The sequence below is a fragment of the Acartia tonsa genome, chromosome 12, assembly GCF_053477335.1.
Source record: "Acartia tonsa isolate MP-2025a chromosome 12, ASM5347733v1, whole genome shotgun sequence".
Classification (NCBI taxonomy): Eukaryota; Metazoa; Arthropoda; class Copepoda; order Calanoida; family Acartiidae; genus Acartia; species Acartia tonsa.
Window position 1 is genome coordinate 43,294,412 of NC_137271.1, and position 22,865 is coordinate 43,317,276.

The following is a 22,865-nucleotide window of genomic DNA, read 5'->3' on the forward strand; positions in this document are numbered from 1 at the left end:
TTCTCCCTTATAAAATTTACCTCCACCGTGGGGGTGCCATAGGCACCCTCAACCATTTTGGAGGGTAACCTCCCCCACCCCCCAAATAAATAATCCCTAAAAAAAAATTTGACGCACTTCATGCACATATTCAATTCCACTATCTAGATTTTTTACCACCACCACCCAAAATCAAAAGACTATATAGTTCCACCAGATTGAAACAGTTCTGAATCATAATAAAAAATACATAGTCTGTAATGGCTTTTTAATTAAACAATGCACTTGATGTGCCTAAATAATGTCTGATCAAAGAAGTAAAATTTTCCCAATTACTAAGAAAAAAATATTTAAATCAAAATTAATTGTCTAGCCTTCATAAAATAGATAAATCAATCTGCCAGGGTGGTGGTACCCACCCTAAAACTAGTTAAAAAACCTTACCAGGACCTATGTAAAGCTACATGTTAAAGGAGAATCATATTACTAAATATTTAAACTGTTTTTAACCTATTTTTAAAACGTATATAAAAAATATACTATGACACCAGTAGAATCAGACTGCAGAGCCTAAATTTGAATTAAATCCCCAATAAACTTTTTTGGGGGGATTTAAATATTAATTTTTACTGTTGCCGTGATCATTTTGACCGAAGCAAAAGTTTTTTTTTATTTGGGTAAAATTCGTAGCTTTTAGAGTGTTTTGCTTCATAAATATTGTATTCTGGTATAGAGTAAAATTAGGCCTTATGTTTTTACTATAAAAAGTCACTAAAAAGTTAATTCTTTATAATATATCAACAAATTAACATTAACATGTCTGTGTTCTCTCACTTATTTTAAAAACATAAAAAATGGCTGTAAAGGGTTAAATGACAACAAATGTTTATGCAATACAACAAATTTATTTTTGTCACATATACAAATGCGTTATAAAATAAGATTATTCAAACTTATTTTTTAAAATAATTTTAAAAAGAATGTATCTTTTATGTGTATGGTTTTCATTCTTTTCATTTTAATTAAATAAAAATTATTTAACTACATTGGAAATAAGTCACTTTGTGAAAAGACTCTTTTTTTGAATTGTTAGGAATTGAAATAAAACAAGACTTCTTATTGGTTAGATTTCAGAATTATTTGTTTTATTGTAAATGTTATATTTTTCAATGAAATTAATTGTTTTGGAAAAAAAAATTATTTCCAATGAACAGAGTAATGTTATTTTTATTGTATCAATATAAAGTGAATTATATAAAAATGTTCTGTAAGCCACAATATTACCCGAAGTAAAAAAAGAGCTTTTGCTTCGGTCAAAATGATTACAGCAACACTAAAAATTAATTTTTAAATCCCCCAAAAAAAGTTTATTGGGGACTTAATTCAAATTTGGGCTCTGCAGTCTGATTCTATAGGTGTCCTAGTATATTTTTGACCCCCCATTCAAAAATAGGTTAAAAACAGTTTAATAGTACTTCATTATTAGTTTGGTATTTTTAAAAATTATTAAATTACCCCCCCTCCCAAACAGATCATAGGAGGGTATTTACCCCCCCCCCCCCAACAGATTTCAGGGGGTAATTACCCCCGGGGTATATTTTTTTTTTTTTTTTGGGGGGGGGGGTAAAAATATCTTGTAGTTTATCTATAGTTTGCTCCTGTGAGGTTTGTTATAATAGAAATCAGCATTGCGGAGTCATTAAATTTTTATGCGGCTCCGGCTCCTACCTAAAATTAATATATCTATTTTTGTTCATAATTGAATTGAGAAAACAAAATAAATTATATGAAATATTTTGCTTTGATTTAAGCTATATAAAAGTAGAAGGATGTGTGTCTATTTGTTAAGGAACAATAGTTTTTTTCATCTATAATACAAAGTAGTACGATGTCTGTCTGTCTGTCTGAAGCTTAAGATCTCAGTAACCACTGAACCGATTGGGCTCTACTCTATCAGGGAATATACCTACTGTTCCTGTAAAAAATAAAACCCTCCTCCAAAAAAGTAACCCCCCCCCCAAAATAATTTTTTTTTCTTTCTTTTCAAGCTAAATTTAAAAAGAGAGGGTCGACTACCCCCCCCCCAAAAAAAAAAAAATTTCCCCCTCCCCCCCCCCCAATTTTTTTTACTTTATCTTTTTAAATTTAAATGACACAAAAATAAGTTGATCAAACCTCTTGGGGCAAAGCCCCTAGAGGCTAGGGGCGAAGCCGCTAATTTATTAAATAGAAATAGACCGTTAAAAAAAGCATTTTTAGCTAATCTGGAGCCGGAGTCGTTTTTAACAAAATTTACGGCTCCGGCACCACCAAAATATGGCGGCTCAGCGGCTTCCAGCGCCGGCTCTGCAATTCTGATAGAAATTAATAAGTGACAAAAAAAGATCTATTAGTTTATAAAATGTTTCTTGCATTAACCCATCCTATTGGGGCTACTCTGGGTGCAGGAAAGAAAGGAGAGAGTCCGCACACATTCAAAGGAATTGCTTCTGAAAAAGGAGAACCCAAATAAAAGGGATGACATAGCCTAGCAAGTCTCTCTGGAAAGGGAAGTGGGAGAGAAGCCAAGCAAATGCTAGGATGGGGAAGTTGGGGGTGAGCAAGGCCAGACAGGCAGGATAGAGGGATACAGCAAGCAGCCTCACAATGCACCACTAGATGGCGGGCAAAGGGAAAGTAGAACACAAGAGGGAAAGGTTCAACGAATCCCGAATTTTTTCACTTTTGTCATAAAAAGCTGGATCAACATGTTAAAATTTTTTAAAAATTTTAATTTTTAAATAATTAAATTACCATTGTTCGATGAAAAAATTGACAAAATATAATAAAAAGCTAGCTTTACTAATTTGAAAAATTAGCTGACGCATGTAGAAATGCCACAAAAATGGAAGGTTGTGCTTCTTTGTTCATAGAGTAGGCATAAAACTAAGCTAATAAATACAATAAGTTTTAGAATTTTTTTTTTATAATTGACTAATTATTCACAAAATGTATTTTAATGTTTTAATTAGTAAATTTCCAATATTTTGTGTTTTTCGTCTATGGTTGTGATATTAACAAAGGGGGAAGTATCGAGAAAATGTCTACTCCTCAACTTTTACTCAAGTCCTTATAAAAGTTGTGAAAACTAAAGAAAAAGAGAGCTATATACGAATATATGAGAAAGAGAAGGGAATACATATATAAAGATCAGAAATTCTTCTAAAAGGGTCTAAATAACTGCTTCTAGGGGTTGTATTTGGATTTGGGAAGTGGTATGTATTTGTATACCGGCGGGAGGGGGTTAACTTGTCAATTCTTAATAAGGGGGGTTCCCTAGCTTCCTTAGAAATACCCCCGGAACGGTTCAAAATAAGGGACACACCACGGCAAAGCTTCCCCCTTTAAGTATTTGAGATCTCCTTGTTTTAACGCTACTACTACTATTTCGTAAGTTATAACCCTATGCGTAATTTTAGGGATGGGGGCACTTCTTTGGAAAAGGCTGAAAAATTGGGGGCATAATAGTCCCTCTTTCCCAAATATGCCCATACGCAGGATGGATGGAAGGTGTACGCATTACGCAAAAAGGTGTCATCATCATCACACAGGCCAAAGGGGAAGGGACTCGAACGTATTGACGCGAACTTGCGTAAATTACGTTAATAATGACGCAAAATTGAGGGGAAAACGGGTGAAGACATAATTTTTTTGACATATCGCTTAGTATAATACAGAAGCCGCTTCTGTAAGACTGCTTTTAAAATGATCAATTGATATGACTTGACAGATTTAAAAACAACTACGGCCGCTGAAAATCTATGGAAAAAGGGGAATTGCCGGCTGATTTGATAAACATTTTAGCAGATTCGTAATTTGATCAACGGCCGAAAAGAAGCTTTTGACTTAAGCGGCTACGCCACATGAGGGCGATTCTCTTGAAAAGTGGAGATACCCTCCCCCCAAAATAGTTATCAACCTTCCTTCCCTGGATCGATATGAGAAGTTTCACTGAAACCATATCGGTCCAGCGGTTAGCAAGACTTGAGCTACAGACAGTTAGACATCCTGTTACTTTAATAAGGACCAATGGCTTTGCCTCAAGAGGTTTGATCAACATAATTTTTCGTACTTTAGCTTTAAAAGAATAATTTTAAAAAATCGATCCTACTATTTTGATTTTTGTTTTAAAAAGAATTTTTTTTAAAGGTGAGTTGGGGGTGTCCCACCTCCTTAAGAAAATAGTTATAAACCTTCCCGGGCCCTATGAAGGAGAACCCGATCGGTTCAGCGGTTAGCGAGATCCTTCGGTAAAACACACATCCTGTTACTTTAGTACAAGGTTTACTTAGAATAATGTAGAAAATTAGTTTTCATTATCTCTCCATCAAATCTTCTTTGAAGTTTAATGAAACAATTTTTTCCCATTTTTTTTTTTGGGGGGGGGGGGGTCGGCATTGGACTGTAAAGTGTAAATTATACTTTTCATAAACGAATTATCTCATTCCTAGGGAATTTTATCCGATATAGATTGGTTGGTACAAGCTTGACACGTGTTCAATCTTCTCTGTCTGTAATTTGAATCTACAGAAGGGGTAGTTTTGTTGTTTATAATATTTATAATTCTTCATTTGCGGGACGGACAGAGTGAATAATAGAGTGAATAACTAAAAAACATAATTATTTTAGTTTTAAATATTTATTGCATAATATTTTATATTCATAAAGTTTCAAAATATTCACTATAATATTAAGAGGGAAAGGGGGGGGGGGAGTTTTGTCACATTTGCGTAAACAGTGTGTGTGTAGGCTTTATCTTTGGGCTGAGAGGTTAGGTTATTAGGCATAAAATCATTTTAAGTTGACCTATAACTCTTTAAAATAAATCTAATTTTTATTTTTATCAGTCCAGAGACCACCCGAAGGCCTGCAGCTTCTGAACTTGGAGGTCTATCCGAAAAATCTTAAACTTATCCTCACAGTCCAAAGATAAAACCTATACACACTGTTTCCGTAAATGTGTCACAACTTCACCCCCTCTTATAATATACATATTGTATAAATAGAGTATTTTTATTACATAAAATATCTTTTTGATTATTATTGCTTAATTTGTAGTTCAATTTGCTTAGCAGGTGCTTTTTGAACAATTTGTGGAACTTTCAAGCAATGGCTGAAATTTTAAGTAACTTTATTTGATTAATTTCTCTTTTCTTTTTAAAAAATATTTTTCTCTAGCTTTTGCATCTATTAAATTACAGGGAAGAGCAATGATATTATTAAATGAGTATCTAAGATTTCACACGACAATAAAAAACAAATATTTTCAGTTTGTTAAATGCAAAGGGAATGTTTCATCTGAAAAAAAAGTATTTTGCCTTCTTTTCTTTCAATTAAAATCATTATTGAGAATTATTGTTTGCAAGTTTTTTTTACAATTTAAATAAAATAGTTTGGTATAGTCTCTTTCGTGACAATGCCTCTTAAAGAGCATTTATTTTTTAGCGTTTGATGGGTTATTTTAAGCTAGGTTAGGTGATTGCCCCGCAGGGTTAGACAATTGGCCCTGCAGGGTTAGAGCTAGAAATAGGGGAAAGCTACTGTGAAAATACAACGAAACGCCCTGTAAGAGGCGTTGCCCAAAAAGGGACTATACCAAAATAGTTTATTATTTAGCTCAGCTGTTAATAACAAACTAAACAATATAAAATGAATGAAACTATGATTACAATAAATGCCTAGCCTTGAGTTTCCTAATTCTAATTATGCCCGGGTAATCACGAATGAAACACTGTGGATCTGTCTACTTTGCCCCAAATTAATTCTGCCCAGGGATAAGACAATGGCGGATAAATTGTTGTAAATCCATAATGATGATACACAAAATTACCCCGTCTGTAAATTACAGTTAGTGGTTGAAATGTTTGAACACTCAACTTAAATAACAAACCAATCAAAATTCGATCAAAGTCCCCAAAGTCGTTGAGCCAACGAATAAGTGAACGTTGTTATAAAACTTTGAGGTTTAATGTCAGAAACAGCTCAATATTTCTACTTTGCCCCAAATTGCTGATGTCTTTACAATACCTACAGATTATAATCACAACAAGAACAAGAAACTATATTGGGCGCGGCGCATGTAAACCGTCGATGTAAGAATTTAGTATGGGTAGATGATCCGTACTGGGAGGGGCCCAGTCATGCAGACCACTTTGTACTGACAGCCTGTGGGTCAACCTAAATAGGAAATAATAATTATGCAGTGTTCAGTGCGAAACATTAGAGTAAATGATAGAGGGGAAAGGGGTTAATTAATTGTTTGTCCCAACCCCGTGGACCCTGTGCCGACTTTCAATTCAGCCAATAGCGTCTTAAATATTAACACAGCCAAGTCGTTTCAAAAGAGCAGAAAGCAGTTAGCTAGCAGACGAGAAAGGTCTCCAGGACTGCCGACAAAACTGGTATTAATATTTATAACTTTTATAATACTATTTGTGGAAAAATGTTGGTAATACGATGATATACATGATTTTTCAGTATGGCCGAGAACCGGTCCTAATCCAGCGGATAATAATCGGCTGGCTTCAAAACCATACTTGAATTAATATTATACCTGTGAGCAATTGAGAATCCGCCAGTCCCTTCTAGTTGTGTCAACACAATGATAACTTGCCTAAAAAAATATCATTCAAAATTAATGTGTTTCATAGAGAAAATAATAAAAGAGATGAATCTAGGTTTTTAGAGGAGTAAAATAGGCAGTGGGCCTATTTTGGGCTATTTCATTGTTATTCCACCACTTTGCAAAATGGGAATATTTCAAAAAAAGTTGTGATTTCTAGACAATTATATTTGCTGTTTTAACATACATTTGATCTTCTCTACTCTATAACCTACGTTATACAACTGTTAATCGACAATTCAATCCACAATAGATTACATTAGAGAGTTTCCGATTAATACATGTATTTCAAAGAAGCCTGTATTCATTTATAATATGAAACAATACTTTGAGACTTTTTAAGAATGAAGATTACCTATGCAGGGGAGGTATTGAATCTACTGTACATAGCTCTCCTCGTGTTGAAACTACATTGTAAGACTCGTGACAATCACATCGAACCTAAATAGACAGACTTTTATAATGGCTTCGCTCCTAACCTAGGTTTGGCTCTAAGGTCAATATAACTCAAATATTTAATACATAACTACATGTTAGTTTCTTGTATCCTGTCAAGATGTCTGTTCTTAACCATAACTACATGTTAGTTACCTGTATCCACCTGTCAGGATGTCTGTTCTTAACTATAACTACATGTTAGTTTCTTGTATCCTGTTAAGATGTCTGTTCTCAACCATAACTACATGTTAGTTACCTGTATCCACCTGTCAGAATGTCTGTTCTCAACCATAACTACATGTTGGTTACCTGTATCCACCTGTCAGGATGTCTGTTCTTAACCATAACTACATGTTAGTTACCTGTATCCACATGTCAGGATGTCTGTTTTCAACCATAACTACATGTTGGTTACCTGTATCCACCTGTCAGGATGTCTGTTCTTAACCATAACTACATGTTAGTTACCTGTATCCACCTGTCAGGATGTCTGTTCTTAACTATAACTACATGTTAGTTTCTTGTATCCTGTTAAGATGTCTGTTCTCAACCATAACTACATGTTAGTTACCTGTATCCACCTGTCAAAATGTCTGTTCTCAACCATAACTACATGTTGGTTACCTGTATCCGCCTGTCAGGATGTCTGTTCTTAACCATAACTACATGTTAGTTACCTGTATCCACCTGTCAGGATGTCTGTTTTCAACCATAACTACATGTTGGTTACCTGTATCCACCTGTCAGGATGTCTGTTCTTAACCATAACTACATGTTAGTTACCTGTATCCACCTGTCAGGATGTCTGTTCTCAACCATAACTACAAGTCCAGCCCAACCCTGAAAATTTAACAAAAATTAGATGTGTATCTTGGCAGTTTTTTAAAAGCATTTACACTTTTAACTGATAGCACTGATGTGCATTACACGTCTTTATCTTTTAAGAGCTGGATGTAGATGAGTTTTATGCCGTCATATTTCTTATTGGATTTGACCTAACCCCGACTGAAAAAATCATTCTATGAACTAATACTAAGCTTCAACTAGAACTCCCAGAGTACAAGTCCAACCTTTTAAGAAGATTTTACAAAAGACGTCTTATCATACTTTAGATGTAGTGGAACGACCCTACAATCCTCTGAAAGGACTTAATTGAGGATAAGGGGTTAAAAAGGATGTTTAATTAGGAGGGTAATTTTTTTCCATGGACGATTTCCTTTTGGGAGCTTAAAGGTACACCCCCCCAAATAGATAAAACCCTTCACAGGACCTATTGTAAGCTTTACTGTAAAGTACAGCCATAAAGGTCCTGCGGTTCGCTTTTGAGTGTTATGAAAAGATTTGGTTCCTGTTGACTTGATGATTAAAGTATTAAACTTACTTTTGTTAAATAAAATGCGGTCATTCCTTCTCTTCCTTCGTGTCTTTGACCTCTAAAAACAAGAAAAACATTGGGTACCCAATATTTTAAATACTAATTTTATTTTACAGTATCTATGCAGCATAACTTAATTCTAAATACTTTATCAATAAAAGTAAACTTTGATTTTGAAGGGCAATTCAATTCAAAAGAAAATAAATTTTTTCATATAAAAATGTTAAAAATTAAAATTCATGTATATCAATCCAGAGCATAATTCACATGTAATAGGATGCGATACTCTAACACCCAAGGATATTAGGTTAAGTAACATCCATCAGACAACCAACCCCTTTGATTGCACGACCTTTGTCTGATAAGTCCTAACTGTGCATGGTAGTGAGTTGTGCGTGTTTATGGGCCAAGGCATTCCCCCAACTCTTACTAATTATTTCTCGCGCCTGACATAGCAGCAGTAGGAACCATTTTAACGTCTTTAGTTATGACGCGGTGTAGGTCCGAGATTCGAACCTATCACCTCCCCGGCGTCGAGCGGATGCGCTACGTGTTGAGCCACGAATAATGACTTACTTGGCAAGTGTGAGATTTATTATAGCATCAGCAAGGAGATGATAACTTGAGGAGAGATGTTCTAATAACAGCTTCTTACTGAAATAAACAAACCAATAAGTTTCCTGTGAGAAATAATAATAAAACCAATTCTGGCCCGTACTGAAAAATCATGTATCATACCTTATTATAAAGAATTTTCCACGGATAAAAAAAATTGTAGGATTAATCCCTGTTTTGATGGCCAGGACCTTCACGATATTTAGTTGAAATTTTGTCTTGGAAAGAGGGCAGAGGGGGGGACATTGTACATCTTTTTTTGATTGACCCGACCCCCTTTGGACATTCTTGCTTTTAATGCATGGTCCTTGATTTCTAAACATTTCTTACTCCATGAACACTTAGGACCATGGAATAAGAAACTATGACTAATCAACAATTGATTGGCGACAATTTGAGTAACAGATCTATAGTACAGATGACTACCTCCCTCCCTTTTTCAATGACTTTTTTCGTCTGCTATAAATTGTTTTTTTGCTACTTGGCTGTGTTAATATTCCTAACACCATTGGTCAATTTTCAATGACCCAATTGAGAGTCGGCACAAGAACATTGTGATGGTGAGATACAGTCATTTAACCCTTTTCTCCCTCTAATGTTTTACTCTAATAATTTGACTACAGCTACTCTATAAATCCAAGTATACCTGGAATGAATAGCAAGTACATATTCAGGGTAGACTGGTTCAGATTGAAGCCCCAGGCTATGCCAGTGGTTAAAAGCCATGGGAATGACAAGGTAGTAGCCTGGCTCCAGCATGGCGTGACATCCAACAAACCCGCGAACCTATACATACGGAACAGGATTAATTCTCATGAAAAGATACAAATTTTGAATTGAAGAAAACCATAAAACGACAAAAAATTCTAATAATCAGGAGTAAAAAGGCTGAAATACTCTTTAAAAGTTTCATCTTACTCTTTGCCTAAAATAGAGAACCTAATCGGTTCAGTAGCTTAAGACAAAAAAAAACTTTACTACTTTATATAATAGGATAGGTATATGTTCTCAGCTCTGTATTGTAATTTAAATAAAATATATATTTCAATAAAAGGTTACGTGATTTTTTACCTAGTACAGGTATGAAATAATGTTACTGAAGAGGTTGCGTGATTTTTTAAAGGGACAAATATATTCATGAAAACACTATAATAGACAACTCCTTTGAAAAATAAAAATAAAGTGTCATACAAAAGTTAAATTATTATGGCTATGTGAACTGGTCTATAAAGGTCGTTGTTTGCGCACTTGTATGTGCAATAGTATGCACAGAGAGCATTGTGCTTTGTAAACAAACCAGAAAATATACCAACCTGACGTTTGCTGTGCTTAATAAGCTTGCCAATTCGCGGCTTTGAGCTGGAGGAAGTTCTGAATATGACAATACACAGGTCCAGCTGAGATCTTGACGCGCGTTCAGCACTCCTAGGAATGGATTATTATTCAGAGAGAAAGAGGAAAATGGTCTGTTTATAACACTTGGTTGTTTTATTAAGTTAAGTGTTCAAACGTTGCAACCATTAATTTTAATCTACAGATGGGTAATTTTGTGTATCATAATTGGAAATTTACACTAATTTATTGCCTATTGTCTTATGCCTTTAGATCCCTGATTATTATTACTTGGATGTTGCACCATATTTTCATGTACTCTCTGATAAACTGATGCTTGCAGCTGGCTAAAATAACTATTCCCCCCTCCCTTATACACATCAATTACTCTATCCCCTCCCCTCCCAATGGATGAACGAATTGACCAATAAATGATCCACGTATATATCCTATCCAGTATCCATTCCTGAAACAAACTGAAGCTTTTTGAGATCCATAAAATCGGAGTACCAAAAGTTTTTGAGCCAACAAATATGATAACACTTTATAAAACTTTGGGTACCGGTATAATTTATAATATATGTAATACCTCTATTCCGTTTTATTTCTATGATGATGTGATGTACCGATGTGCGCATGTTAAATTTTAAGCTTTATTAGGTTAATTCGGTAATTAGGTTAGGTTATATTAGGTTGGGTTAGGTTAGATTAGGTGCAACTAACTTCTCATAACTTCGCGTAACTTCTTATATAGTTAATCACATCATCATAGAAATAAAACGGAACACCTCTGTCCTTCCTGGAAAAAGTTTCTGAGCAATCGAATAAGATAAAGTAGGTAGTTATTTTAGGTTCCAGTAAAAATTAGTCGAATGTCCCCTCCCTGCCATAATATACAATAGGTACCTTTGTCCTTCCTGGAAAAGTGAGAATTCCACTTCTGTTGGTTGTAGGATGGTGAGCAGGGTGGGGCTTTGAGCATTTTTGCAGGAGAAAGGGGGCAGGGACCCACCAAATCTTACCTCCTGCCAACCAGTTCGTACCTGAAGTTTGAGAGTCTTTAGTTCCTAAAGTTTTATAATAATTCTTATTTGTTAGATTAAAAACTTAAAATATAGAATTTAGATTGGTTCATTAAGTTCAGTGTCCACAAACGCTTTAACCACTAATAGTAATTTACAGAAGGGTAATTTTGTGCATCATTCTTGGTGAGCTACATCAATTTATTGGCCATTGTCTTATCCCTTTAGATTTCTGCTTTTTGTTTCTCTTTTTTTATTTTTATGAATTGAATGCTTACCTTACAGATATCAATAGAATCAAAATATTTGAGAACATCAGGAAATGAGATCCAGAAAACTCCATCCTCATTCTAAAATAGACAAAAGATTTTTCCTTCAAATATTACGTTTGAAGAGGTTTCTTTTAAGGTAAAACCAAGCAATTAAAGTAGAAAAAACATTATGTAGAAACAGGTTTAAATAGTAGGTACATTTGAAATATAAGAAAAGCTTTTAAAAGCAGTGAACCAAAATTCAAAAAGAAGGCCCGGGCTAACAAAACTGGAATTTATTCTATGATTTTTATTTTGATAAGTGGAAAAATGTCTGAAGTTCGATGCTATAACTGATTTTTACTGGTTCTGATCCAGCAGATATTAACAGGTTTCAAGGCCACACTGAACAAGAAATTACCTCCGTGCCTAGCAGATCTCTGAGTTCACTGGTCCAGATGTCACTGGTGTCGCTCCACTCCCCATTCCAGGAGTAATGACCCCAGGGGTTGCGCAGCCGGCACAGGCGGATACCAGATAAATCCCTAAACATTATCATACATTCCTATGCTAAAGTAACAGGATCTTTGTGTTTCTACCGATATAATTGCTGGACTGATATGGCTCTCCTTTACAATTTAAGTTTTCATAGGTGTACTGGAGAGGTTTATAACTATTTTGGAGGAAGGTACCACAACCCTCCCATGAGAATTAGCAAAAGGCTCTAGAAAATAAATACCAAAAAACATTTTATAGTGCCGCTAGTATTTAAAGACGGGGTGGAGTGATTAAGTAGGGATAGGAATCCGTCGAATTTTTGGGCCGGATTCGGATTCCGGATTCTGAAGGAATCCGTCAAAAAAAGTGACGGATTCTTGCGGATTCCGGATTCTTATTTTTGGCGGATTCCGGATTCGGATTCCGGATTCTAGCAGTATTTTAAAAGGCCGTCCGTCACAGAGGGATAGCTTTTTTCATTAATTTAACACTATGTTACTTGGTTGAAGCCTTGATTTGTTTAAAGTGTTAAAGTGTTAAACATTTACATCACATTAGTAATTATTAAAATTTGTTATGTACAAAAAAATTTAAGAGGGAGTTGTAAGAAAAAACTCAAAACGGTAATTTTAGCCTACCAATTTAGAATCCGGAATCCGCTATAAAAAACGGATTCCGGATCCGGATTCGGATTCCAAAATAGGCCGAAAATTGGGCGGATTCCGGATTCCGGATTCGGATTCCGGATCCGGATTCCCATCACTATGATTAAGATCATGGACTTAAGTATTAAAGGTTTTTAAATTATAATTATAGGTACTGTAAACATGTAGGAAACCAAAATTTCTACCCTAAGTAATACATAACAGGGTGAGCAAAAAAAATGTGTAGATTTTTAGATTCACCTGCTACGTACCTGTAGTTAGCCGCTACGTGGTAAAATGTTCCAACTGACTTAAAACCTGACTTGCGAGTAAAGTTTGGGACATTTTACCACTTAGCTCCTAGATTATTTGTAGCACAGCAACCGTTCTTATATTTCCAATAATTAGAGTTCATAGCGGTTTTAACGGTATGCGTAACATTTTTCTACTATTAACACAAGGAGCGCAATTTGAAATTTAAAAATGTACGCAGTTCTTTTTGCACACCATATTCTCTAATATTTAGTAATATACTCGCAAGTCAAGTTTAACGTCAGTTGGGACATTTTAACGCGTAGCTCCTTACCTATACGTAGCACAGGAATCGTTTTTATATTTAAAAAAAAATGTACTTCATAGCGGTTCTAACGGTATACCTACCTTTTTTCTACCATTAACACAAGCCGCGCAATTTGAATTTTAAAAATCTACGCATTTTTTTTGCTCATCCTTTAATATTAAGTTACCTAACATCCAGAACAGAGTAGGCATGCCTTGGTCTCAATCCAACCCTTCTAAATTCTTCTTCATCAATCTTCATATTTCCCCCTCCACAACTTGCCCCCATCAGGAAACCTTGCTCTCTAAACAAAAAATGAAAAGTTCTAATGCAAGTATGTTTTATATCAAGCAAAAAATTATTTTTCAATTAATGATTAAAAAGTAGGTATTTCAACCTGATTTTTGTTAAACTTGTACATTGATTTGAACTAGTATGAAGCATGTTGTTTTTTGAAGAATTTTGCAAATATGGTTATTGTCTTATAGAATTGAGAAGGCTTAGAAAGCGAAATGTATTTTCTACTGAAAAAGTTTGTAAATGTTTATGTAGTATAGCTCTATCCCGCCGCGGTGTTTGAGAATTGTTTCTAAATACTTTATAAAATTTAAAACCATTACCTGGAGCTCAAAAGCTGGGCCCAAATAAATTCCGTATCTAATTCTTCATCCGGGCTCTGCAGTGAGCTGGACTGCAGGGGGACAGACTCACACGGGGCTCCGGTTAGGGTGGCCAGCCCTTCTATTGCTCTACCTAAATAAATAAAGGGTGATCATTAATAGAAGGGAGGAATACCCGTAGTAAAGTATCAGGGTGTCTATCTATTTGTCTGTACCAAAGGATTTTGATGACCTCTGAACTGATCGGGTTCTTCATAACAGGGTAGCTTCTCATTGGCCCTGGAAAGGTTTGTAACTATTTTGGGGGAGGGTAACACCACCCTCCCAAGATATATCACCCCCCAGAAAAAAATTCCCCACCCCCACCAATTTTTTTTTAATACAATTTTTTTTAACTAAAATTAAAAATTGGGGGTGGGGGAGGGAGGGCACCCAGCCCAAGAAAAAAATTCACTCCTCCCCCAATTTTTTAAAAATTTTCCTTTTAAAATCTAAATTAGGTAAAAAATTGGTTTATCCAATTCAATTATCCCCTCCTCAAGTGCCCCTAGAGGCTTTCAGGGGGCGTAGCTGCTAGTCTTTATATAAAGTAGTAAGGATTTTTGGACTGAAGCTTAAGATCTCCATAGGCTTTACTAAACTTATTGGGTTCTCTAATTTAGGTAGGCTTCACAAGTTCACATAGGTTTTGTGCTGTTATCAGGCTATTTTCCTTTAATACTTAAGTCTTGGGATAGTTTTAGGCTATTTGTCCAGTCCCTTTCTACCCTTTTGAATACAGAGCCCGATAAATTTTAAAGGCGTAGCCGCTAGTATTGTAGGTATTACGAACAAAGGACACAAACAAATTAAAGAGTAGCTATGCTACAAAAAGTACTAACTAACCTGAGACTAAAGCTTCATAACATCCATGTAACTTGGCCATTGCCTTCTCTATCAATGCTACCCAAAGCTGTTTTCTTTTAGCCTGGATAAAAAATAAAATATAAGAAAATAACAATGCATATCAATCAAGTGGGAAGTGTGTAATGGTGTTTTCCCTCAAAATGCCTTGTTGAGCAATGAAATCCATCTTTTATTTTTCAAATAAACTGAAAATAAAAGAAGGGGGGGGGGGAAATAGTTCTTAGTTTGCTTGTTCATTACTTTAAGTCAAGTAAAGTTAGATTATATTTGGTACTGAGTAGCAGCGCAAATTTAGGACCCTCACCTTATTTTTAAATTAATTCAAAAATAATTTGAGGGATTCAATGCCCGACAGACAATCTTTGGGAAACCACCGATGATATTTTATCTGATTATAAATTATCTATTTAGATTTTTTGGGTATAGTCCCTGTAGTGGCTTTTCTCCTATTTCTAGCTTCTGCGGGGGCTCTAACCCGGCGGGGCAATTACCTACCCCAATTTAACCTAACCTAAAATAACCTATCAAAAGCCATATTCATAATACGACAAATCGCCACCTAAGGGGCGTTGCCACGAAAGGGACCATATCCAATTTTTTAAATATTTAATTTAATAACGGCAATGCCATCATTAAACACTAACCTGCATTCAAAACAATAATCATTCAGAATTAACTAAGAAACATAAAAACGGAAAGCAGGACAGACGGACAGACAGACTTAACCTAATACTAAAGTAGCTGCAGTACAACAAATCAATCTTTAATATTTCTACCTGAGAATAAACAAGTTGTTTTCTTTTGTCACATGGAAATAGATCATCCACCAGAACTGTTCTCCAGTACCCGTCCTTACACAGTCTACAAAAATGTAAATTAATGGATTTAAAATATAAGGATATTGTGAGAGATTCTCACAAACTCTGATAAAATGTTTCTCCCAGCTGGCTATTTACTTATAATGATACCCCCTCCCCTCCCCTGAACATGTAGGAGCGTTTACCGATACTGAGGACTATATAAGCAGCCTGAATTGTCGACAAATTCTATATCCATTTATGTATTTATGTTTCAGATCAGTAACTTTAAATATCTTATTTACCCTTTAATATAAAGCATTAAGCCTTTTATGTCTGAAGCTAAAGATCTCAGCAATTGCTGATCCAAGAGGTTGTACTTTTCAGGAAGGCTTTAGACATGTCTTGGAGGGTGGTTTTTGTCTATTTTTCTGATATCACACACCCTCCCCTTTCGAATTGATCTATCTAATTTTGTTTACCTTATTTGGTAGACTCCTTGTGGACAATATTCTCTTGTACAGATAATTCTTTCAATTAGCTCTGTTTTCTCAGCTATTACAGCTAGAGCACTCAGTAGCCAACAGTTACCCAGAATACCCTAAAAACAAGGATGACAACATCCATAAAAGCGAAGCTCTGAAACGTTAGGACAAATGAACATTAACACTTGAGTAGAATGTCAGAACTGAATAATCAGAATATAAATGCATTAAGTAATCTGTTGAAAAACTGCTAAAATACAGGATATTGTTTAAGGACATACCTACATTTTGAGGACGTGATTATAGAGATGCTTCGCTTATAACAATGTACTTTGTTGTCCTAGGAATCAATAATCCAAAAATCAGACCAATCGGAAAATTTTATCACATAAAAATGTGTTGTTAAAAAGTTGAAATGCAACATGTTTAAAATGGACGTATGGACTTTCTGGTAACGATTATAGAGTTGGTTCGCTTTCTAACTCGTACCTAACTCCTATAGGAATCATCATGCAAAATTAACGAAAAGAGCTATCCGTTACAAACGTACGGACGGACCGACCCTAATAATAGAAAAGCTTCGCTTTTAATAAAAGTAGATTATGAGAATAGATGTAGATTGTATTTACGTGGATATTATGACAGCGGAAAAATTGGCGTCAATTAACGTTGCTATTTTACATGTCATTTATTGGTCAGTTCGTATATCCAGTAGAAACGGAGGGGATGGGGTAAAGGGGGGGATTGAAAAGATCGTTATCTTAGCCCACTATAAGTTCACTTTATTAGAGTAGATGATAATCTGGTGTAAGATCCAAGTAATAATAAATACATTTTAATGAAAAGATAAATCTTTCAGCAAATAAAACTATTTTATTATGGATCTAAAGAGATAAGACAATTGCAGATAAATTGATGTACAATCATCCTTAATGATGATAAACAAAATTACCCAATCTGTAGATAACAATTAGATGTTGACGATTCTTCGTATTTTCAAAATGTATTTCTATTGATTATTTTAGGTTAGGTTATTTTGGGTTAGGTGATTGCCCTGCATGGTTAAACAATTGGCCCCGCAGGGTTAGAGCCCCCCGCACGGGCTAGAAAAAGGAGAAAAGCTACTGTGAAAATACTATAAAAGTAACAGGATGTTTGTCTGTGCCTAAGAGCTCGCTAGCCGCAGGACAGATATGGTTCTCCTTTATGCTGAAGCTTCTTATAGGTCCAGGAAAGGTTAATAACTATTTTGGGAGAGGGTACCTATCCTCCACTCCTCCCAGGAAAATTGTCCCCCCCCCAAAAAAAAACTTTTTATACTTCTTTTCAAAAATAAAATTGAGAGTCAATTTATCCCAATCCCTTTCCTCAAGTTCCCCTAGAGGCCTCTAGGGGTCTAGCCGATTTTAGACAGATATATATATTTATAGGATATATAATAAATAGAGGATATATAATAGATAGATAGATACATACTTGAGAGATATCACTAGGTAGAGGAGTTCTAAATACTGTCTACTCTACACTTTTATCATAGATAGATAGATATGTAGAGGATATATAATAGATAGATAGATAAAGGATATATAATAGATAGATAGATACATACTTGAGAGATATCACTAGGTAGAGGAGTTCTAAATACTGTCTACTCTACACTTTTATCATAGATAGATAGATATGTAGAGGATATATAATAGATAGATAGATAAAGGATATATAATAGATAGATAGATACATACTTGAGAGATATCACTAGGTAGAGGAGTTCTAAATACTGTCCATTCCACACTTTTATCACAGTCTAAAATAATAATAAAAGATATAATTATTAACCCCAAAAAATAAATTTTAACGGTGGGTCATATTTGAACAAAAATAAAATAGATGTGCAATGGAGGTATTGCCTTGTTCATGGCTTGGTCGCAGCTTTTAAGAGGCTACTTTAATCTAACATTGTGGAAAAAATTGATGGAAAACATGGAATATCAGCTTCGGATTAAATAAAAACTAAACACCTGTTATTATTTGTTGAGGTCTGAGCCATTGAGTGACACCCAAGCTTTTCCTAGCTGGCTCATTTTCTACACTTGGCTCCTGTAATACAACAAGAATGAAAACATATAAAAATAGCAATACTTGAGTTATTTGAAAGAGTCAAGAACAGTCTTATTAACTCTGAAATTAAATAGCCTACAGGGAGGGAGGGGACATTGGGTTGTTTATTATACTAGTCTCCAAAGTTATATAAACGTTTTCTTATTCTTTGGCTTAACAACTTTGGGAACTTTTATTAAATTACTACCAATTGGTTGGTTAATTAAATTGAGTGTCCAAACGTTTTAACCACTTATTGGAGTCTACAGAAGGGGTAAATTTGTGTATAATGATTGGGGATTTACGTACACCAATTGATCGGCCATTGTCCTATACCTTTTATTAGCATACAAATTCATTTATATACTATTGGACAAAATCTGGAATTTTTGGGAAAATGTAAAAATACGCCATTGCAAAGGCATAACAAATTTCAGCAGCCTATAAGCAGACTAAAAGTGTTCTAAATGATAATTTATAAAAATACTTTGGCATTAAACTTTACATTTAAAGTCAGTGTACTTCAATTTTCAATATTTTCTGCTATTTTAATTTTAATACTAATAATAAAGGGTGTGCAAAAAAAATGCGGACCTTTTTAAAATTTAGATTGCGCGGCTTGTGTTAATAGTAGAAAAACGTTATGCATACCATTAGAACCGTTATGAAGTCTATTTTTTGGAAATATAAAAACGATTCCTATTCTATAGTTTAGGAGCGATGTGGTAAAATGTCCCAACTGCCTTAAAACTTGACTTGCGAGTAAATCATTAAAGATTAAAGTATATAAAAAATATGTACCTTTTTAAAATTCAAATTGCGCGGCTTATGTTAATAGTAGAACAACGTTATGCATACCGTTAGAACCGCTATGAAGTCTATTTTATGGAAATATAAGAACCATTAGTGTGCTACTTATAGTTTAGGAGCTACGTAGAAGAATGTCCCAACTGACTTAAAACTTGACTTGAGAGTAAATCATTAAAGATAAAAAAAAGTGTGTGCAAAAATGCGGACATTTTTAAAATTCTAACTGCTCGGCTTGTGTGAATAGTAGAAAAATGCTATGTATATCGTTAGAACCGTCATAGGCTCTATTTTTTGGAAATATAAGTACGATTTTTGTGCTATTTTTAGTTTAGGAGCTGTATTGATAAATGTGAGAAAAGTGGAAAATTTTCATCGTTAATGATTTACTCGCAAGTCAAGTTTTAAGTCAGTTGGAACATTCTACCACATAGCTCATAAGTTATACGTAGCACAGGAATCGTTTTCATATTTCCAAATAATAGACTTCATAGCGGTTCTAATGGTATGCATAACGTTTTTCTACTATTAACACAAGCTGAGCAATTAGAATGTTAAAAATGTACGTATTCTTATTTGCATACCCTTTAATTTAATCTTTAATGATTTACTCGCAAGTCAAGTTTTAAGCCAGTTGGGACATTTTACCAAATAGCTTCTAAACTATACGTAGCATAGGAATCGTTTTTATATTTCCAAATAGACTTTATAACGGTTCTAATGGTATGCATAACGTTTTTCTACTATTAACACAAGCCGCGCAATCTAAACTTTAAAAAGGTCCGCATTTTTTTTGCACACCCTTTATGTAATCAATGTGAAAAACACTAGAGAGGAAAGGGGTTAAATGACTGTATCCCCCCATCGCAGTGTCCTTGTGCCGACTTTCAATTGGGTCATTGAAATGGTGTCGATTATATTAAAACAGCTAAGTAGCAGAAAACAATTTGGTAGCAGTCGACAAAAGTCATTGAAAAAGGAAGGGAGGTAGTTATCAGTATATACATCTACACTATAGATCTGTTAAATAAACTGACCTTTTGATTATAGTACAAGCTCTTGCCGCTAGGTGGAAACGAGTCGTCAACAAAGGATTGATTATTTTGGCGACAAAATTTGACAATGTTCTGCCATTGGCGGTAACTTTTCTGCTTTTCTTCCACACAAACACTTAAAATAAACAAAATAATTAGGTATTTAGGGTTAACCCGGGTTGTAAGTAAACTTTTTAGATATGCTTTAAGGCTAAATATCAAGTAAAATCTGAAGTTAACTTGTCATAAATAACTAATATTTTTTATAATAAAAAAAAACAAATTAGCACTATGTACTAAAATATCAGAAACCAATGAAACCTATTCTAAAAATTGTAACCTTGTTGTTTTAGATTCGAAATACATTATACATTATACAATGTTGTATAATATTGGAAGCGTAAATTGTTCATTTTAAGGTCATTACGTCCATTTTCAACAGATTTTTTATGCAACATTAAATCCCAATAATATGAGGCATGATAATCTTAGCATATCTATGACTAGCGGCTACGCCCCTAAAGACCTCTAGTGGCATTTCATCTTTTTATATTTCTTTTCTAGGGGCGATTTCTCTTGGGATAGTGGTGGTACCATCTTCCAAAATAGTTATAAACCTCCCCAGGACTTAAGAGAAACTACATTGTAAAGGAGAACCATATCGGTTCAGAGATAAGCGAGATCCTTCTATACATCCAGTTACTTTTTAAAAAGATTTTGCTCCTTGCCAAATTACCTCTCCACATCCTGTGTCTTGTCCTTGATGGGTTGAAGCGAGGACGATGAATCCATCCGACCTAACCCTTTACCTAAAAAAAATAATTATTTTGTTTATAAACTGTGCAGCAAAACACGGAGGGAAAGGGGACATTGGGCTGTTTATTACAATAGTCCCCAAATTCAAATTCGTTAACTATGGGAACTTTTGTTGAAATTGATATTTTGGTTTTTTAAGTTGAGTGTCCAAACGTTTTAACCACTAATTATAATCTAGAGAGGGGTTAACATTGTGCATTTTCAGACAAAAGTATATTAATAGTTATTTCTCGCATCGTACTATAAACGGCTTTCCGCGGATATAGAATGTACAAGCATAAGATTAAAACTAGTTTTTTTAGCACCAAGGTGCAGAAGACACCGGCTAAAAAAACTGGTTTTAAACTGTTTTTAACCTATTTTTTTATCATATATCAAAAATATACTATGACACCAGTAGAATCAGACTGCAGAGCCCAAATTTGAATTAAGTCCCCAATAAACTTTTTTTGGGGGATTTAAAAATAAATTTTATATGTTGCTGTGATCATTTTGATGGAAGCAAAAGCATTTTTTAGTTTGGGGTTAAATTGTTTCTTACAGAACAATTTGATGTGATTCAGATTATATCAATACAATAATAAAAACTCTACTCTGTTCGATGCAAATAATTTTTTTCTAAAACAATAATTTATATAGAAGAAATTTAACATTAAAATAAAACATATTATTCTGAAGTCTGAACCAATTAGAAGGCTTGTTTCATATCAGTTTTTTACAATTCAAAAAAGAGTGTTTTCACAAAGTGACTTATTTCCAATGTAGTTAAATAATTTTTATTTAATTAAAATGAAAAGAATGAAAACTATACACATAAAAGATACATGCTTTTTAAAAATATTTAAAAAATAAGTTTGAATAATCTTATATTTTATCATATTTGTATATGTGACAAAAAAAATTTGTTGTATTGCGTAAACGTTTGTTGTCATCTTTCACTATTTAACCCTTTACAGCCAATTTTTTTGTGTTTTAAATAAGTGATGGAAAACAAGCACGATAAAGTTAATTCATTGATATATTGTAAAGAATTAAGTTTTTAATGAATTAATTTAGATGAAATCAAAAGGCCTAATTTTACTCTATACCAGAATACTATATATATGAAGCAAAACACTCTAAAAGCTACGAATTTTACACAAATAAAAAAAGACCTTTTGCTCTGATCAAAAAAGACCACAGCAACAGTAAAATTAATTTTTAAATCCCCTCAAAAAAGTTTATTGGGGACTTAATTCAATTTTAGGCTCTGCAGTTTAATTCTACTAGTGTCATAGTATATTTTTGATATATGTTTTAAAAATAGGTTAAAAACAGTTTAATCTTATGATTGTATTTGTACATTTTTATATTTGTAGAAAGCTGGATATAATACGATGCTAGACATAGTTTTTTTTGTATGGATGTGAACCGGTTCCTATCCACCGGATTCGAATGAACACGAGAAAAGTATATTATATACTAGTGATGGGAATCCGGATCCGGAATCCGAATCCGGAATCCGCCCAATTTTCGGCCAATTTTGGAATCCGAATCCGGATCCGGAATCCGTTTTTTATAGCGGATTCCGGATTCTAAATTGGTAGGCTAAAATTACCGTATTTTTTCTTACAACTCCCTCTGTTTGAAGGCAAAGATCAAAAAAAAATTTCTACATAACAAATTTTAATAATTACTAATGTGATGTAAATGTTTTAGTTATGCTGGAAGTCAACACTTTAAACAAATCAAGGCTTCAACCAAGTAACATAGTGATAAATTAACGAAAAAAGCTATCCCTCTGTGACGGACGGCCTTTTAAAATACTGCTAGAATCCGGAATCCGCCAAAAATAAGAATCCGGAATCCGCAAGAATCCGTCACTTTTTTTGACGGATTCCTTCAGAATCCGGAATCCGAGTCCGGCCCAAAAATTCGACGGATTCCCAT

General features: G+C 34.3%; 1 protein-coding gene across 2 annotated transcripts in view; it reads right to left on the reverse strand.

Annotated features, from left to right (window-relative positions):
- Window positions 1-4,646: 4,646 nt before the first annotated feature.
- Window positions 4,647-22,865, reverse strand: part of LOC145333427 (calpain-D-like) — a 60,231-nt gene continuing 42,012 nt past the window's right edge. The window contains exons 8-28 of one of the 2 annotated variants that reach the window (XM_080178556.1): window positions 20,857-20,929; window positions 20,124-20,256; window positions 18,201-18,279; window positions 17,925-17,986; window positions 16,180-16,298; window positions 15,677-15,761; window positions 14,880-14,961; window positions 13,995-14,127; window positions 13,562-13,678; window positions 12,095-12,218; window positions 11,701-11,772; window positions 11,307-11,443; window positions 10,382-10,493; window positions 9,715-9,854; window positions 9,030-9,107; window positions 8,460-8,511; window positions 7,862-7,918; window positions 6,996-7,081; window positions 6,572-6,631; window positions 6,046-6,195; window positions 4,647-5,316 (exon numbers count right to left, since the gene is read on the reverse strand). In XM_080178556.1, coding sequence (XP_080034682.1) covers window positions 6,078-6,195; window positions 6,572-6,631; window positions 6,996-7,081; window positions 7,862-7,918; window positions 8,460-8,511; window positions 9,030-9,107; window positions 9,715-9,854; window positions 10,382-10,493; window positions 11,307-11,443; window positions 11,701-11,772; window positions 12,095-12,218; window positions 13,562-13,678; window positions 13,995-14,127; window positions 14,880-14,961; window positions 15,677-15,761; window positions 16,180-16,298; window positions 17,925-17,986; window positions 18,201-18,279; window positions 20,124-20,256; window positions 20,857-20,929 — 1,919 coding nt within the window. In that variant the 3' untranslated portion in view covers window positions 4,647-5,316; window positions 6,046-6,077. Of the gene's footprint in view, window positions 5,317-5,614; window positions 6,196-6,571; window positions 6,632-6,995; window positions 7,082-7,861; window positions 7,919-8,459; window positions 8,512-9,029; window positions 9,108-9,714; window positions 9,855-10,381; window positions 10,494-11,306; window positions 11,444-11,700; window positions 11,773-12,094; window positions 12,219-13,561; window positions 13,679-13,994; window positions 14,128-14,879; window positions 14,962-15,676; window positions 15,762-16,179; window positions 16,299-17,924; window positions 17,987-18,200; window positions 18,280-20,123; window positions 20,257-20,856; window positions 20,930-22,865 lie in introns of those variants that run through there. The other variant, XM_080178555.1, reaches the window with a different exon arrangement.